Here is an 18,905-nt window from a genome sequence, read left to right on the forward strand (position 1 = left end):
TATATTACATGATATACATTGTGGCATAATTTGATAGAGAAGTAATTCAGAAACTATTTAGATGTCCAAGCATAGGAGATTGGTTAAATTGATTATGACTAATGGAATTAGTCATTATAAATTATGTATAATGGACTACTTACTTGTAGCTACTAAGAATGATGGCTTAGATATTATTGATATAAATTGTATACAATATATTGTTTAGATGGTAAAAGCAGTTTGAAAACTATATAAAAATATATTTATAGTTCATTGATATGGTGTAGAAATATAGAGAAAGATCAGGAGGTTTATACATTAAATTGTTGGCAGTGGTTATCTCTAAATGGTGAGGCTATGGGAGATTTTTATTTGCTTTGTTTGGCTGTTATTTTCAGATTTTTAATTTAAAAAGTTAAAAAATGTAATAGCAACCATGAGCCACAAGAAGGGCTAGCATAGCTTGTAATTGATATTAAAACTCAATTATCTAAGCCCTGTCAGTTTTAGTGTTATAGGCTTTTTATGGTTTTTGATAAGTGAATTATAATTTGAAATTAACTATAATCTGTTTGTTGCAGCTTGTATATGAATTTTTCATACGATTTTTGGAAAGCCAAGAATTCCAACCCAGCATTGCCAAAAAATACATAGATCAGAAATTTGTATTACAGGTAAGCAAAGTTTTATGGTTGCATGCATTCGTTATTCAGTTGATAACACTTTACCTTATTTTCTCTTGATTGTTTAAAAATCTTTCAGTGGCAGTTATATCACCTTTTAAGCAAATACTGCATATATAAGTTAGTTTCCATTATTGCCCGTTAAAAGAAATAGGTATTTCTTTAATTTATTGTTTAGTTTATCGCTGGAAATTAATTTCATTTCAAACAACAAGGAATGCTAATGCCTAAATCCCTGCAGTTTTCTTTCTTAAAATTTAATTATAAAGGAATTTCATTTATAGGACCTCTAGTTGGTGTGAATCTTTGTGTAGCTTAAAAACTCCTATCTGCATAAGGATTCTTAAGTAACTATTGCACAGATCTGTTAAAACTGAAAAAGCATGGTCTAGAGCATGAATAACCTTCAACAAATAATCAAAATCAGATACTGGTGAGCTTTCACAGCTAGGAAACAGCACTGCTTACTTAACACCTTAAAATTCCTTTAAAGTGATTAACTCTCACCTATCTGTTTGGAACTTCTCAGGGTGTGTATTCTTCTTGATTTGCCATTTTACATTTTGTAACTGTAGACCACATCTTCCTTTTTACCTGGTACTTGGGAATGTTCATGACATTGAATTTTTAGGTAACATCTTCGTGCTCTTGTTGTTGACATTCATCTATAAAAGTGGGTACTTGAGCCAACTGGTGTGTGGACTATTGTAGCTCCTTTCTAAGTGATTAATGAGCACCTCATGTCAAAAAGAATAAATATCTATCTCCTAGTGAGCCAGTAAGCAGAACTTCAAATTTAAAACATTATTTTGGCGGGAAGTTGATCCTCCTATACCTTACCTGGATAAAGGTTGATAGCCTTTGTGATGACTCATTTCCCCTCCTTAATTCAATTAATAAATTTAGAATTTTGGATATATTAGGTAGAGAGGCTTTGGAAAAGTGAGGTTTTAGAAAAGAGGCTTTGGAAAAAGAGATGTAGGTAAATAGGTGGATACATGGAGCATTGGGTAAATAGGTCGACTGATCCAGATTCTTATACCAAGGAGGCAAAATGCATTTCAGACAGAGAGGCAACATGTGACAGGTCGGTCTGTGTTTTGTATTGGAAAGTCCTTGCATTTATATAGCACTGTATAATTGTCAGAGCATCTTTACATGCATTATTTACTTTGTACCATAATCTAAAACAGACGTGGCTAAATTTCAGGCCCACTTTATAGGTGAATAAACTGAGGTCTAGAAACTTTGTCAAGTTTTCCCAAGCACATTTCCTATTCTGATTTTCTGTCCATTATGTCATGATGCCTCTTTGTGATTCCCCTCACTATAAACTTGGAATGACTTCAAGGCAGGAATAGCCCTCACTCCTCAACACTAATGAAATACTAAGGTTCCCTTATATTTATGGTAAATCAAAATACCCAAGAGGATCAGATAGTGAAGCCTGTGTTCAGTTTACATGGAAACAATAAGAACAGGGATCTTACGATGAAGCGTTTTCTTTACATGAAAAGCATGCAGGGCCCAACTCACTGTGTTCTTCGTGGTAGATGGGTACTGATGATAATAAAGCTCATAAGATTAAAACATGAGAGAAACCCAGACTTGAAAGGGATGTTTTGGGTTGTCTGTTCTAGTTCTGTGAGTTAGTCTCCTTTGAGACCCAAGAAGGAGTGACTCCCATTTACTCTTTTTTAGTGAAGAAGGACCATATACCTGGGCAGATTGTTCTGATTTTGTTAGAAAGTTCTTTATGTTGAACCTCCTTATACCTTGTAGCCTTTGGCCTTATTTCCCCAGACTAAGTCCTTTAGTATTAACTAGCTCGGACATAACGTTTTAGGTCTTAGAACACAGCGCTTGTGTTTACCTCTTGGCTTTTTTTCCTAGGAACAGGAGTAGCAGCTCAAATGCTTGTAGGCTCATTTATGACAAGTTGGTGACCAGGTGTCAGACACTAGGAGGTGGACAGGTTTCTATTAAAGGGAGCTTTGGCTGCCCCTCTTCTTTCAGTTATTGTTAGACTTTTTTCCCCCTCAAGAGAAACAAATCCAGATTTTTATGTGAAGTGTTCTGATGAACCAACCCGATTTGCCTTCCGTATCTAGCTTAGCAGCTGTCAGTGTGCATTCTCTGCTCTAGACTGTGTTCTTACTTCTGTCAATCCTGTCTCATTTGTCTGTTTTGAAAGTCTTCAACATGTGTCCATTTGTCTTTAAAAATGATGTCTTTGTCTGAACATAGTGCCCTGAGCCTGGTCGGTCCAGCACAGCCTAGAATTGGGTCCCCCATTCCCTTGTGTGGGTCTCTTAAAAGGGAAGTCTCATTAACTATTCTTGCTGCCCCGTGGCACTATTAACTTGTGTTAAGTTTGTGGTCTTTAACTGATTTCTAACTTAGCTTTGTGCATGACGTTGTAAAGCTGTGTTTTCCTTTGTTTTTGTTCATTGTACAGTTTGCCTTTTAATCTAAGTGTAGGGTTTGACATATATTCCTGCAGAATATAATTTCTTTCCAGCCTTTTGAAGTCTTTCTGGATCTTGAGTTGGTCATCCACTGTATTCATTGTGCCTTCCGTCTTTATCACATCTGTGACTTTCTTAACTGTGCTAGTAGCTCTTGGCTTCGTCTCAGATCATTGGTTAAAATTGTTAGAATAGCCAGCACTGGTGACCGAGGCCTTTGGCATGTCTTTAGCAACTTTCCTCCGTTTAGAACAGGTTCATTAATCAGCAGTCTTTGGATTCCATCCTTGAACCTGTTATAAATTTACTCTAGAATAACATCATCCTTCTTACATTTTAAAATTTTGTTCAGGGTGCCTGGGTGGCGCAGTCAGTTGCGTGTCTGACTCTTTGGTTTCTGCTCAGGTTGCGATCTCAGGGTTGTGAGATCGAGCCCTGCGTTGGGCTCCGTGCTCAGCGCAGAGTCTGCTTGGACTCTCTCTTCCTCTCCCTCTGCTCCCCGCCCCTAATAAATAAATAAGTCTTTAAAAAAAATGGTTAAAAATTTTGTTGTTGTTGTTCATAAGGAGAGTGTAGACTCTGTCAGATGCTATGGTAGAAGCCAGGACTTTGTCTTTACAGCATCCCCTCATCTATGGGCCTTGGGACTTTATCATAAAAAGAAATGCTGTTCATCTGCCTTGGGACATTAGTGAACTTCTGGGGGCTACTGTTATTTATTGGTAATGTTTCCCCAAGTACTTGGAATCCATGTGATTGATCGTCTGTCTCCGAGTTTCGCCAGACAAGAAATCAAGTTTACATAGTGAGTCCGTCTACTTATACTTTATGTTTTCAGCCCTTGCCTCATTTTTACAACCTTTGCATCTTTTACCTTCCCTCTGCTGGGTCTGTTGATGAACTTAACCTTCACACCAGGGATCCCGGCAGTTCCTGAATCAGTCAGGAAAGGGACAGGCAGGGTATTGGCAAAACCAATAACACCACTGGGTGTACTTGAATGTAATCATTTGACTAACCAGAGCATTACCTGTCATGTTGGGGATAAACCCTGGGTGCCGATTAGCTGCCATTTTCCAGAATACCCTGTTCATTCATGTTGGTAACCTGTAAAGTTGGTCTCCTGCCCCTTTTCCTACCCTTTAGTCTACTGATGACTTACCTGAGATCCCAGCCCCTTCTAGGAGTGGGGTCTCAATCCCCTAGGTAATTTTCCTGAGCTTCCTTCCTGGGAGATTTGTTTCCAACTTGGGACCTGCTTGGCCTTTTGGAGCTTAAGGCATTGTTGCTGAGATTCTGTCCTGCCCCTCCCCCCTCTCCTTTTCCTCCTGCCGCTGCACCTTACCTGTCCCTGAGCTGGCAGCCCCTTCATCTGTGTACCCTGTAGTCAGCTCGTTCATTATTTACACCCCCACTTTCCCCCTGCTTGTCTCTCTCCCCACAGCCTCCCGTGATGCCATCTAGTCCTGGTGTGCTTTGTATTTAAGCCTGGTTTTCTTATGACATGGGAATCCTCATTCCTTCCCCTCTTGCAAATCGGGATGACACTGACTGCATTCTTTTTCTTTGAGCAGATTTTTTATTCTCTGTGCATTCTCAAAAGGAATTTTGGTGATCTCAAACTTAAAACTTTTTTATTTAGTTAGATATAATTTATTCTAGCCACGAGATTTAAACCTATTTTCTATAGCAGCTAGCTGTATTCGTTACAGTCTATTCTGACTCTCATTTCTCCTGTCAGTAAAGACAAAAGCAAAATAAGAATTGAGTTATTTCAACATGATGTAGTGGAAAGAAAGTTAACAAGCTGTGGATTTGCATCCTGACTCCTCTGTGTACTCTAAGTAGTATGTATTATAGGAGCTAAGAATATGTGCTGTGGGGTAAGAAGGAACTGCATTAAAACCCTGGCTTTTCCACCTACTTGGCAATGTGGCTTTCAGCCAATTAATATACTCACTGTCCAAGCTTGAGTCTCCTCATTTGCAACATGAGGAACAGGAAAATAGGATGTACCGCCAAACTGACCGTTGTTAAATCTGCTTAATTGAGTTGGCACTATGGATACAAAGATAGGCTCCCTCCCTTCACTTGTAAATAAGTACTTGAAAACTTGGGCACATATTTTACTATTCTGAGCCTCAGTGTTTTCTTCTGTACGATGGCCATAATGGTGACCTCTCTTAGAAGTTACAACAAAGTGGGCTTGTTATGATGATAAAATGACATGACTTATAAAAATGTCTGCTGGTGTCATGCATGGATTATAATAGTTGCTCATTAAATACTAATTCCTTTTTTTATACACTCCTCATACTATATTATCTCCCCACATTAGTGGGATATCTTATTTTTCTTGATTCTAATATTAATTTTAAAATCTCCACCTTTTGAAATGAAATGTAAAAGTTTTTGTGAAACTTATAAGAAAATTTTGCAAAGAAGCCTTGAATAAATAACATATTTGTAGATGGGAAATTTGCCATCATAAGGATAGTCATAGAATCTCAAGTTAATTTATACATTTGGTGCAGTTCTAATTAAAATTTCAGTAGTTTAGGCGCACCTGAGTGGCTCAGTTAAGTGTCTGCCTTCAGCTCAGGTCACGATCCCAGGGTCCTGGAATTGAACCCCATGTTGGGCTCCCTGCTTAACAGGAGAGTCTGCTTTTCCCTCCCCCCATTCATGCTCTCTCTTTCTCTCTCTCAAATAAATAAATAAAATCTTTAAAAAAATTTCAGTAGTTTTTTTATTTGAAAATTTCAAAAGTTCATGAAATAAAAGACATTTTTGAAAAAGTAATATCCTTTGCCTATTAGATATTAAAACAAATGTTTTAATTTATATAACTATAAAGGTACATGAATGAAAACAGTGTGGCATAGGAATGCCTGGGTGGCTCAGTCAGTTAAGCATCCGACTCTTGATTTTGGCTCAGGTCATGATCTCAGGGTCATGAGATTGAGCCCTTGAGATTCTCTCTCTGCCTCTCTGTCTCCCTCTGCCCCTCCCCTTACTCATGCTCTCTAAATAAATAAATAAATAAATAAAATCTTAAAGAAAACCAGTGTGGCATGGGTACAGGAGGGAGACTGGAACATAGCAGAGGCTTGGGTGGAAAACACCGTTCTTAGTAAGCCAAAACCCCACAAAAAATGTACCTATACATAGATAGAGATGTGTGTTGTGCATACGTATATATTAGATTGGTATAATCCTCTGAGGAGGAAAACTGATAGTGTTCTATCAACTTAAATTCTGTCAACTTGTATTTTATCCACTGAGCAATTCCTTGAGAAGTAGTCAGGTACTACACAAAGATACATGTACAAGGATATTGAATGCATCATTGTTAATAATTATTAGAAAATTGGAAACAATTGAAAAGTTCCTCAGTAGGGGGTTAGTTGAATAAACCATGGACATTTGTATAATGGAATATTCAGATTGTAGAGAATGAGATAGAGCTACACATGGTCTATTTTTAAGTGAAACATGCACATTCTGGAACAGTATGATTTTTTTGAATCTGAGTCTTATTTTAGGGAAAAGGAGTGTTTGTATATGCACTAAAAATTTTGGAAGGCAATACACCAAGTGGTTAATTGGTAGAATGTGATTACGTGTGATGATCATCATTTTCTAATTTTTATATTTCTCTATTTTTTACATTTAAAAAATAATGAACATGTATGTCATAATCGGTAAGAATGGTGAGAATATTTAGATTACAAGTACGTTCTCATTTTGTTGCCTGGCATTTTTCATAAACCTCAGCTGATTGTGTGCATTAGCCTTCCTGAGACTGTTTTTGTAAGACTGCACCATTCACTTATACTTCACATTGGTTGTGTTTCCTTCCTTTCGTCACTTGCATATGTCCTTTTGAAAAATCTGAAGTTCATTGGGAAGCTGCCAGTGTTTCCTCAAGAGCCCTTTTCAGTGCTACTCATTTTCATCCTCATCAGGAAGCAGTACAGATTGGTGGTTAAGTGTATATACACTGGTTTGAATTCAGACTCTGGCATTTCTTTAGTGCATGGCCTTGGGCAGGTTATAGGACTGCATTGCCTCAGTTTCCTCATCTGGAAAGTAGATACAAAATATCCACAGTATAGTCGTTATTTTGTTGAAAGGCTGTTGTGGAGATTTAATAAGTGAATACATACATAAGCACTTAAAACAATTCCTGATGAGTCAGTGGTCAGTAAATGTTATGTTGCTGCTGTCACTGCTGTTTTGATTAGGATCGGTTCTTGTTTTGAGAATCTTCTTTTGTCATATTTTCTAGGAATAGCCTCAGTCCATGAAGTCATATGGTGTTGGTCTGTCAGCATCTTAACCAGCATGTTAGGAATTTTTTGAAATCTGACTTTAATATTCTAAAAATCAAAGAAACCCTTTGGACTCTACTTATATGGCTCCTCTCTGGCTATTGAGATCTTTTTAGATGTTAAATGTGGTCTCTCCTGTCCTTGGATTCATTTCACCATTGATTTCTTCAAGTGAATGTTTATTAGTGCCAGGAGCATATACTTTTAATAGGTGACAAGCAGGGATAGCACGTTCAAATCTTTTTTTTTTTTTTTAAGATTTTATTTATTTATTTGACAGACACAGCGAGAGAGGGAACACAAAGCAGGGGGAGTGGGAGAGGGAGAAGCAGGCTTCCTGTGGAGCAGGGAGCCTGATGCGGGGCTTGATCCCAGGACCCCGGGACCATGACCTGAGCCAAAGGCAGACGCTTAACGACTGAGCCACCCAGGTGCCCCAGCACGTTCAAATCTTTACAGAGGCCAGACAAGTGGTAGGCAATGAAGTAGTCTCGGTGTGACAGGGAGTGATGGGAAACAGTGGTAACCTAGAGAGATCAAGAGAACCTGGAAATCAGATTTTTGTATGGGCCAGACAAAACTCTCTTTGACTTGTACCAGGGCAGACAAACTCTCTGTGACTTGTACCTTTGAAGAGTCGCAATTTTTTCATTTAAGAATGGTATGACTGACTGACTTCCTTAGATTTCATTGTAATTTTTGTTAAATCTAGATTTACATAACCTTTAGCATTTCGTATGTACTTAATCTAAGTCTTTACACAAGAAAGCTATCAGAGATATATCAAGGATAGTCAGTTGATTACATAGTGCAGTCATGTCTATGGTAATGTTGTTGATTTTAGACATAGTAACTGTCTTCTATAGCCGTAAGTATGCAGGCTGGCTTAGGCTTATGGAACGTGTCTCTTCCCAATAAAAATAATTTTCATCCGTGTTAGGACAGTTGGGAAATGATTTCTTTATGATCTCCGCCCCCGCCTCCCCCACCCCCAAAGATGGGTTGCCAAACCTTGAATTATTTCATTGGGTGTATTATTGTGGCAAGAGTTTAGTAGCATATTTCTAAAGACTGCTTTCAACCACTCTGCAAATCTGAAAAGCAGTCAGTGGTTGCTAAGAGACATACTATTCAAGTGTCCCTATAAACATATGTACTGCTGGAGATTGCGATTTAGCAATTTGTATTTCGCATTTGCAGTTATATTTAGCTGAAAGGTGCCATAATTATCATGCAAATTATGCAAATCGTTTACCCTGTCCTTAAAAGTGACCTTTTATTATTGTGTTTTAAAAACTCAAGACAAACTGGACATGACACAAACCAACCGGTTAAAAAATTTTAAGTTCTAAACTGAAATAAATTTCATGAGACCTTGAATCTCAGCTCTAATACAAAAGCTTTTTTCCAGACGAGTTCCTTGAATATGTCAAAATGTTTACATTTCTCTCTCAGAGTCTATAGCAAATAAAACTTGAGAGAACTTAATTGTTCAGGAATTTTATCAGCTAGCCATTGCCAATTAAGAAAGCACCTCTTCACCTCCTCCCATCCAGTCCAACCTGTAACTTACCAACCTTGGGAAAGGGCTTTAGCGCTGTGGCTCCTGCATCCAGAGCCAGCTCTGTGGGTGTGCAGCTTGGGCGGTGACACGGGCCTTGTGCCGAGTAGGGCCCTGCTCTTGGTTTCATGCTCTGCTGTTGCTGTCTTGAAATTCTTCAGAGTGTTTGAACAAGGAGCACTGCGTTTTCATTTTGCATGGGGCCCCACAAATTATGTAGCTAGTCCCTGCCTGCATCCCACTAAGTGCATCATTATGTAGAATAACCGCTCTTTCTTGAAATGCTGACCAAATTGATTGTCTTAAAATTTTAAATCGCCAGCTTTTGTTGAATCAGTCAAAATGAAAGCTTGAGGGAGGAAAGAATGGACTTCTCTAGTTTGTGGGAAGAATGCCTGAAATTAGGAAGAAAATAAAAGCATGCGACTTGGCAGATTTGTTCATATTTGGAGGACTTTCACCTTTGAAATTTTTATACTGAGTTTCCAGAGTCTTGAAGTCAGAATTGCTAGAAGCTTATAATGTGTAACCTTTTGATCTTTTGTCCCCACTGTGCTTTCTCAGTGTTGCCCTTAGATCAGCTTGTTTGATGTGTTGGTCCTCTTGAGTTGGTCTGATATATTGGAGTCAGGCCGCTGTTGGCTCTTGCTACTTGGTTCTGGGCTGTTTTCTCCGTGTGCAAAGGTGTTTGGAAGGTATCATTTTTCAGCTGATAGTAGAGCTAAAGTTAAAAATAAAGCCAGAAATGTGGAGACCTGATTTTAGTCTGAGTGAAAACAACATTTACATGAAAACATGTAGAATACCAATTTCATTGTTTATTTAAGCGTTTCTGATGTTCTTTAAAATCTTTCTTTACATGGAATGGGGCATGGTAGTTGCTTCTTTATCATAGTAGAGGGCAGTGGGCTTTTTGTTTCAAGCCTTTTGCTCTTAATTTTTTTTTTTTTTTAGATTTTATTTATTTATTTGACAGAGAGAGAGACAGCGAGAGCAGGAGCACAAGCAGGGGGAGCAGGAGAGGGAGAAGCAGGCTTCCCGCCAAGCAGGGAGCCCGATGCGGGGCTCGATCCCAGGACCCTGGGATCACGACCTGAGCCGAAGGCAGACGCTTAACGACTGAGCCACCCAGGCGCCCCTTTTGCTCTTAATTTTTAAAAATAGTTTAAATTCGGGCGCCTGGGTGGTGCAGTCAGTTAAGCGTCCGACTCTTGGTTTCAATTCAGGTCATGATCTCAGGGTCGTTAAGATTGATCCCTGCATCAGGCTCTATGCTCAGTGTGGCTCTGCTTGAGATTCTGTCTCCCTGTCTCTCTGCTCCTTCTGTTCATGCTTTCTCTCTCTCTCTCTCTCAAATAAATACATAAATCTTTAAAAAAAAAGTTTTTAATTGATAATGTCTATTTTAAAAAATACAAATATATTTATACGGTTTATAAAGACAAATAGCAATCTCCTGCCTCAGTCCTTCCCCAGCCGAGTCTCACTCCCTAGAGGTAACCACATTCAAGTCTTTCAGCTGTTTGCTTGTATGTGTCTCCGTATCGCCAAAGAACATTCTTATTCTGTTGTTTCTTGATTTTTAAAATCTTTTCCTACTGTAAATCATTATATGCTTCCCTTTCTATCTCCTACCTCTATATCTTAACCATGTAGTTAGTTCTGTCACAAAATCTAATGAAATGAAATTGTAGTGTTGCATTAGTAGGACTGTGTACATGTTGTTCATAGCCGAAGCACATAATTGCATTTCTTCTCTTGTAGAGCTCTTTTTAAAACCCCTGGAATGAATAATTGCCTTATCTTCCACATGCTTGCTTTCCTATGTATGGGTTACTAGCTCACCCCTCAGTTCTTCTCTGAGAGCACCGTACACCTCTTCTCAGTCTGGCCCACACATCAGCCAATCTCAGTTCCATTGTTTTCCTTGGAGGCCTCCTTCATGGAGCTGGAGCCCCATCATCCTGCTCTAGTCAGCACTGGCGGCTTCCCTTAGGCTGTATCCACAGTGGTCGTCCTGGGACGTCCCTTTGCCACTCTTCTGCACTATGTATTTGCTGGCTTATCTCCCTTTCTTTCATTTTGGCAGAATACATCCTCTGGATGCTTCCTAAGAAAGTATGAATGGGATATAAATTTTTCAAGACCTGGTTCTCTGAACTTGTCTTTATTCTACCCACATACTTGATTGACATTTTGGCCAGGTATAGATTTACAGGTTAGAACCCATATTCCCGGGGCGCCTGGGTGGCTCAGTCATTAAGTGTCTGCCTTCGACTCCGGTCATGATCCCAGAGTCCTGGGATCGAGCCCCGCATTGGGCTCCCTGCTCCTCGAGAAGTCTGCTTCTCCACCTCCCTCTGCCTTCTGCTCCCCCAGCTTGTGCTCACTCTTTCTCTGTCAAATAAATCAATAAAACATTTAAAAAAAAAAAAAGAAGAACCCATATCTCCTTAGAAGTTTTAGGGAATTCTAGATTGTTTTCCATTTCCGGTGTTAGTATTGAGGAGGCCTACACCAGCTGAACTCCTTATTCTTTATAGTGACCTATTTTCTCTCTAAGCTTTTGAGATCTACTCTTTGTCTCCAGTGTCCAGATAATCTAAAGTGATGTGCTTTGGTTCAGGTCTTTGTTTATTCATTGTGCAGAGAACATAATGGCCCTTATATATATATTGAAATTCATGTCTTTTTTTTTTTTAATTGCATTGAATTCTTTCTCAGATAATTTCATTTTCTTTGTTTTTGTGTGTCTGTACCTATTCTCTGTGCCTTTTTGGAATGTGTTGGACCTTCTGGATTGATCCTCTAGTTATCTTCTTCTATACACTATCTTCTTTTGGTTATACTTTCAGTATACATTTTTTCATTTTAATGTTACCGTTCTTCTGAAATTTTTATTTCTGTTATATCTTGAATTTCCAAAAGTTCTTTTTTATTTTCTGAATATTCATCTGTAACAGCTCTGCTTTTGTTTCCGGGATCCAGTCGATTTGTTTATTTCTGAGGATAAGTTCTTTTCTGCAGTTTGTTTGTTTGTTTGTTTTTTACTTGCATTGTGACTATTTCCTCTGAGTTCTTTATGATTGTTTTGGTCTCTGTCTTTTATGTTAGGTTGTCTGGTGATCCTTGGCTTCATAGTTACATGTTAGTCATCAGAGAGGCATCTTAGGGCCATCTAAGAGCCTTCTTAGAGCGTGTGTGTGTGTGTGTGTGTGTGTACGCGTGCGCTCACATGTGCATGCACACAAATGGGAGGCACTTAGTACATTGAGCAAAGACCTTGCTCTTTCATTGAGAAACCCTCAAATAATAGTGTATCAATAGGTGTTTCCTCTTGAGGCTGTCAAGAGGCTGAGGTCCCTCAAAAGGGACCTTCCTGTTCCCTACCTCATCCAGAATTTTGGGGGCTTAGTCGGGAAGGGTGCCAGCAAATGTCTCATTCTTCAGCATGCAGTTTTATTTAATTCTTTTATTTTCAATAAATTTTTCACTTTACTGTGTACATGTCTTGAATACTAGAGACTTGCATGTTTATGCTCTCCAGACTTTGATTGTAAATCTTCAGTCCACTGTGTGGGACATGGATCTGGGAGGTCTTGTTACTTTTTCGACAAACTTTCAACCAGCCCTCTTGTTTTTAGCTCCCCACACCCTTGCCATCAAATATATCTGGCGTCTTCAATTCTTAAGCCTTTTAAGGGTTCTCTGGTATGAACTGGCTTGCTTCTTGTTTGGCTTCCATCCCTGCTGGCAGAATGGAAAAACACTTAGCAGAATGGAGAAAGAGGAAACCTAAGATAGTTACCCCTTGCCATCCACTTTCCATCTTTGAAAAATGTGCACATTTGTCTTATCTGCTCTCTACTCCTCTCTGCCCCGTGTGTTTCTTCCTTTTTTATTTCTTTATTCTCATCTCAGAGAGGGCTCAGGAGGAGAAAATTTCAGTCTCCCATCTCTGATTGGGAGACCCTAACTGCCTTTTTCATTTTGCCCTTCTCATTTCACTGTAGATTTTTTTATGAGGTTCAAAGGAGGGTTCTTTGGCTAAATCACTCCACGGGTCATCCCTGTTTGTTAGCTTCAGGAAGGCTGGTTTTGTAAACTGTTAGGAGTCAGCATGTTGGCAGGTCTGTCTTTGCTCTGTAATCACCTTGGAAACTCTCCAGCTTCTTTTCTCTGACAACAAGTTGCTGCTATATTCTAGGGAATAGAGTCCTCTAGGCATTTACAAATGCTGGATTATATTTCTCATTGCTTTTTTGTGGGGAGTGTGAATTTGACTAAGCACAAACATTTTGTTTTGGAAATCAGAACTCATCCTACTCCCCCTTTTTGGGGCCTGTGCATTATTATACTTTTTCTTTTGTCTTTTACACCATAAAATCATCAAAAATGTGTTCTGTAGAGCAGCAGAAAAGTAATTTATATACTGTAATTTTCTTTCTCATAGGACATAATATATTTATATTTGTGGCTTTGTAAATGACTTAAGTTAGATGCCTGGTAATGCATGTCTTTCGAGGGCCTAATGAAAACATTAGTTAAATAATTTTTGCTTAATTATTATATTTTCATTAAACTCTTAAGATTAATAGTACATACCTAAGTGTAGTTGATTCAGGTTTTGCTAACAGTATACTCCCTCAAACTTTCTCTTATTTATGTTGGTTGCAAATTACTCGTTAAATCCTTTTACAACACTTAAAAATAGGACCCAGATTAAAAAAGAGAACTTAAAAGGTTAGTTATTTCCATTAACAAGGAATAGGATGAGTAGGTTAGAGATCTTACGTCATTTTGTGTGTGTGATAGATAAGAGATACTGAGCCCTAGGGGCCTTTTTTACTTATAAGGGCCACATACCTTTCTTTTTTAGATTGTTTCCTGTGGAAATGTATAGTTGACTTGCTCATTGCTTTCCCTTTGGGCTCCAAGGTTTGTTCAGTAGTGAATGTGTGTGCACAGCAACAAGGACAATTCCTGGCATATGCAGAGATTGATTGATTGGTTGATTGATTGCGTGGCTAAATGGGCGGAGAGATGGCAGGTGTTTTAACAGCATCTTCTATTCTGATAGGCTCCTGGTGAAAGTATGTGCTGTTGACCTTCACTTCAACCTCCTGATTTCTTCATAGGTCAGCCTGGATGTCACTTCCTCCAGATGCCTTTCTTATTACTCTACTTCTCCCAAATAGAGTAGATTTGTCTGCTATGTCTTTAGCATCCTAAACCACTTACGCTGTTTATTTACCTATATCCCTCATTTAGACTAGGCTCTGTGAAAGCTGATTGTGTCTGTCTTGCTCATCATTGTATCCCTGACACCTTACCCAGTGGCTGGCTCTTAATAGGCATACCTATTTATTTGAGGTATTCATTTTTTGGATGGATGGATGACATTGTGTAACCAAAAATTACATCTGTCTCACTGCCCAATTTTGAAGATTCTCCTTCAGTTTGTACTTCCTGCCATTATTTGAAGGGCCGTTCTTTGTCTATAATTTTGTCTTCTGTTCAAAGAAAAGCAGCAAGCAAAAGTAGATAATTTATTTGATTACTGCCCACTGAGTTATTCTTCTGCTGTCAACTGCATGTCTTAATCACCTGATTCATGCTTATGTATGTCTTGATAGCTTTTTTGGTAATTAGGGTAGTCTGCGTTCATTTGTATACTGTCTGTATGTTCTTGAAATGTTTTACTATAAAGTCAACTTTAGTATAAACAATGAGTCTTGCTTTATTGTGATGATAATGAATGTATGAGGAACACAGTAAAATTCAAACCAGTCTCCCAAGTTTGTTCCTCAGCTAGAGAAGAACCTGCCCATTGTCATTTAAAAAAAATAAAGCCTTGGGCGCCTGGGTGGCTCGGTTGGTTAAGCGATTGCCTTCGACTCAGGTCATGATCCTGGAGTCCCAGGATTGAGTTCCTGCATTGGGCTCCCTGCTCAGCAGGGAGTCTGCTTCTCCCTCTGACCCTACCCCCTCTTGTGCTCTCTCTCTCTCATTCTCTCTCTCAAATAAATAAAATCTTTAAAAAAAAATAAAACCTTATTGAGATATAACTCACATACCATAAAATTCACCCTTTTAAAGTTTATAATTCAGGGTTTTTAGTGTACAAGTCACCAACTTGTGCACCCATCACTACTATATAATCGCAGAATACTTTTTATTATCCCCCAAAGAAACTCCATATTCCTTAGCAGACATTCTTCATTCTGCTGTCTGTATGGATTTGTGTATTCCAGATATTTCATATAAATGGAATCATACAATAATTGGCCTTTTGTGTCTGGCTTCTTTCACTTAGCATGATGTTTGAGAGGTTCATCCATGTGGTAGCATATATCAGTATTCTTCATTCCTTTTATAGCCAAATAATAGTCCATTGTAGCCCATTTTGCTCATCCATGCATTATTTGATGGGCATTAGGGTTGTTTCCACTTTTGGCTATTATGAATCATGCTGCTGTGAACATTCATGTGCAAGTTTTTGCGTTGATGTGTTGATATCAGGATTCAGTTTTTAACTTTAGATTACAAATGAGTAGAAACTTAACAGATGTTATTCATGTATAGCATACATACAGAAATTGTAAATGTTCATCTCAATGAGTATTTACAAAGTGAGCACACCTGTGTAACAAGAACCAAGTTCTACAAAGAGAACATTTTCGGTATCTCTGGGGACTTTTAGATGTTGGTTTTGGTTTAGGTTGTTTCATTTACCTATATGCTCAAGTAGAGCTGAAGCCTTCCTCTTAAAACTGTATATTTGGAACATAAGCTCAGTAGGTAGTTTATGTTATAATAGTGCAGCAGCTGAGATGACAGACTCTAGGGCCCCTCGATCGCTTGGGTTTAAATCCCAGCTCTGCCATATATTAGTGTGAAACCATTGGCAAATTGCCTAACATCTCTGTGCTCCGATTTCCTCATCTGTAAAATGGGGATGAAACTACCTCATTGTGGGGAGGCGCCTGGGTGGCTCAGGTCTTGGTCTCAGGGTTGTGAGTTCAAGCCCCTCAATTGGAGTGGAGCCTACTTAAACAGAAAACTACCTCATAGGGAGGATTAGTACAAGTAGATGGCTTAGAAAATTGCGTGATGATCAAGTGCTGTATATGTGTTCTGTTGTTATGATTATTGTTACTGTGTCTGTCTCTTCATTAGAATATAAGCCCCTTATCTGACTTATGTATCACTGTGTTTCCAAAGACTAGTACTGTGCCTGGCACATAACAGATACTCAGTAAATTTTTGAAGAAGTAAAGGAGGGAGGGATTTTAAATGATGAGTGGCAGAATTCCTAAATCGTTTCCTGGACCCACTTTTGACAGCTACACTGTCTTTCATTTACAACAGCTTTTGGAGCTATTTGACAGCGAAGACCCTCGGGAACGGGACTACTTAAAAACAGTCTTACACAGAATTTATGGCAAATTTCTTGGTCTTAGAGCATTTATCAGAAAACAGATTAACAATATTTTTCTAAGGTAAGTGGAGGATGGGGGGAGAAGGAGAAGCAAAAGTGGTGGTTTTATAGAAGTGTTAAATAAACTTCAAATATTTGAACATCGTGTACTGACTTTACTTCTTTTCTTTTTAAAAAAGGTTTGTTTATGAAACAGAACACTTCAATGGTGTAGCTGAACTGCTGGAAATACTAGGAAGGTAAGCACATTTTTAGCTAATTGCTAATCTCAGGTGAATAGCATTTTGAAAATTAGATTCAAATGGCACAGGGAAATGCTGACCTAGATCTTGCTGTATGTACATTGGGTACTCTAATTTGTGCTTTCGCATGTTTCCCAACTGACTTACAAGACATGATTTCTTGTTCTTCCTTGTTCCACAATTATGCATTGCTAATTCTACTGGAATGACTGAAAGAGCTAACAGTTTGTTCATTGCTACGAAGACAATACATCTAATTGCAGTCAAGCCCATTACTCCACATCTTATTCTCTGTTAGTTTCCAGGCTACCTGTCCTTTGGCATATCTTTTGAAAGCAAGTTAAAATAAATTGGAAAGATTGCCATTTTCAAAGGAACCATGTACCCAGGTGTAGTCCCTCAACAGCTGCTGCCGGGAGAAGTGGAATGAATTGGAAAGAGACAGCTGTTGTGTAGGTTTTTTTACACAAGGGAGGTTAATGTGACTGGACAATTGTGATTACTTAGTGTCTCCTCCTAATGTAAGGAGAAAAAGTGGAGTCACATGGTTTTTTCTGTGATTTTCCCAGGCGGGGGCTCTATGTCTATGGTATTCTTGGTTGGAGAAGAAATTTCAGGAATGGTGTCTGCAAATGGAAAGGGTCCTAAGTGAGGAGGGCAAGCGATTTTGGGGGGAAGGAAAAATAAAGAGTTATTGATTACAAAAGCTTTTGGGAATCATCCAGCTAGGTGAAAAGAGCGTAAGAGCCTGTGCTAGGTTATATCATAAGCAAATTTTCTGAAATTTCCTTCCACTTAAACATACTCTTTGAAGTAACTCCGAAATCCTGAATGTCACTGGGTGGGGTTTGGGTTGTTTTGGACCAAATGTAAACTGATTCAGATTTAACTTGGTTTTCCAGGAGCAGGTTGTCTCAGGTTAGCTGGTTGTGATCATGCTGCTAATTCATGTTTCTTTTTCTTTTTCCTAGTATTATCAATGGCTTTGCTTTACCTCTTAAGGCAGAACACAAACAGTTTCTGGTGAAAGTGTTGATCCCTTTACACACTGTCAGGAGCTTATCACTCTTCCATGCCCAGGTAGAATTTTATGTAATTACTTTTGGAAGCAAAATTAAAAGTTTACAAACTCAGTGTTTCTTTGATATTGATATTTCCTTAATTTAAAAAAACTCATTTAAAATGCTCCCCGAGGAGAATTAAAATGTGTGCTCTGTTCTTCTGTGCATAGGAGAATCATGGGAATATTTTTCAAGTGGGAGGAGCATTTGTTCAGTCATTTTACAGAGAACTTTGAGGACTTGCCTAGTTCACAAAATTACATATTGAACATGTTGCGTACAATCAAATGTAGTGGGTTTTCCAGTTTTAGAGCTTTGGACATGTGTAATCATTTTGGAGTATTCTGGAATATTTTATCTCATCCACATTTGTGTTTGTCTATCAGTTGCTCTTTGCCCCCTCTTCTAGTTAATTCACTATTTCATTCTCACTTTCTTTTTTTAATTTTATTTTATTATGTTGTGTTAGTCACCATACATTACATCATTAGTTTTTGATGTAGTGTTCCATGATTCATTGTTTGCGTATAACACCCAATGCTCCATGCAATACGTGCCCACCTCAATACCCATCACCGGGCTAACCCATCCCCCCACCCCCTCCCCTCTAGAACCCTCAGTTTGTTTCTCAGAGTCAATAGTCTCTCATGGTTCGTCTCCCCCTCCGATTCCCCCCCCTTCATTTTTCCTTTCCCTTCCTACTATCTTCTTCTTCTTCTTTTTTTTTTTAACATATAATGTATTATTTGTTTCAGAACCATAGGTCTCTGATTCACCAGTGTTAGACAATTCACAGCTCTCACCATAGCACATACCCTCCCCGATGTCTATCACCCAGACACCCCATCCCTCCCACCCCCTTCCACTCCAGCAACCCTCAGTTTGTTTCCTGAGATTAAGAGTCTCTAATGGTTTGTCTCCCTCTCTGGTTTCATCTTGTTTCATTTTTTCCTCCCTTCCCCTATGATCCTCTGTCTTGTTTCTCAAATTCCTCATATCAGTGAGATCATATGATACTTGTCTTTCTCTGATTGACTTATTTCGCTTAGGGTAATACCCTCTAGTTCCATCCATGTCATTGCAAATGGCAAGATTTCGTTTTTGGTTTTTTTTTTTTTTTTTTTGATGGTTGC

The 18,905-nt window shown here is 38.7% G+C and overlaps 1 protein-coding gene across 2 annotated transcripts in view; it reads left to right on the forward strand.

Annotated features, from left to right (window-relative positions):
- The window catches only part of PPP2R5E (protein phosphatase 2 regulatory subunit B'epsilon), a 145,257-nt gene that overhangs the window by 107,748 nt on the left and 18,604 nt on the right, over nucleotides 1-18,905 (forward strand). For both annotated transcript variants that reach the window (XM_021701542.2, XM_021701543.2), the window contains exons 5-8: nucleotides 564-656; nucleotides 16,400-16,530; nucleotides 16,649-16,708; nucleotides 17,683-17,791. In XM_021701542.2, the coding sequence (XP_021557217.1) occupies nucleotides 564-656; nucleotides 16,400-16,530; nucleotides 16,649-16,708; nucleotides 17,683-17,791 (393 nt within the window). The remainder of the gene's footprint in view (nucleotides 1-563; nucleotides 657-16,399; nucleotides 16,531-16,648; nucleotides 16,709-17,682; nucleotides 17,792-18,905) is intronic.

The sequence above is a fragment of the Neomonachus schauinslandi genome, chromosome 9, assembly GCF_002201575.2.
Source record: "Neomonachus schauinslandi chromosome 9, ASM220157v2, whole genome shotgun sequence".
NCBI lineage: Eukaryota > Metazoa > Chordata > Mammalia > Carnivora > Phocidae > Neomonachus > Neomonachus schauinslandi.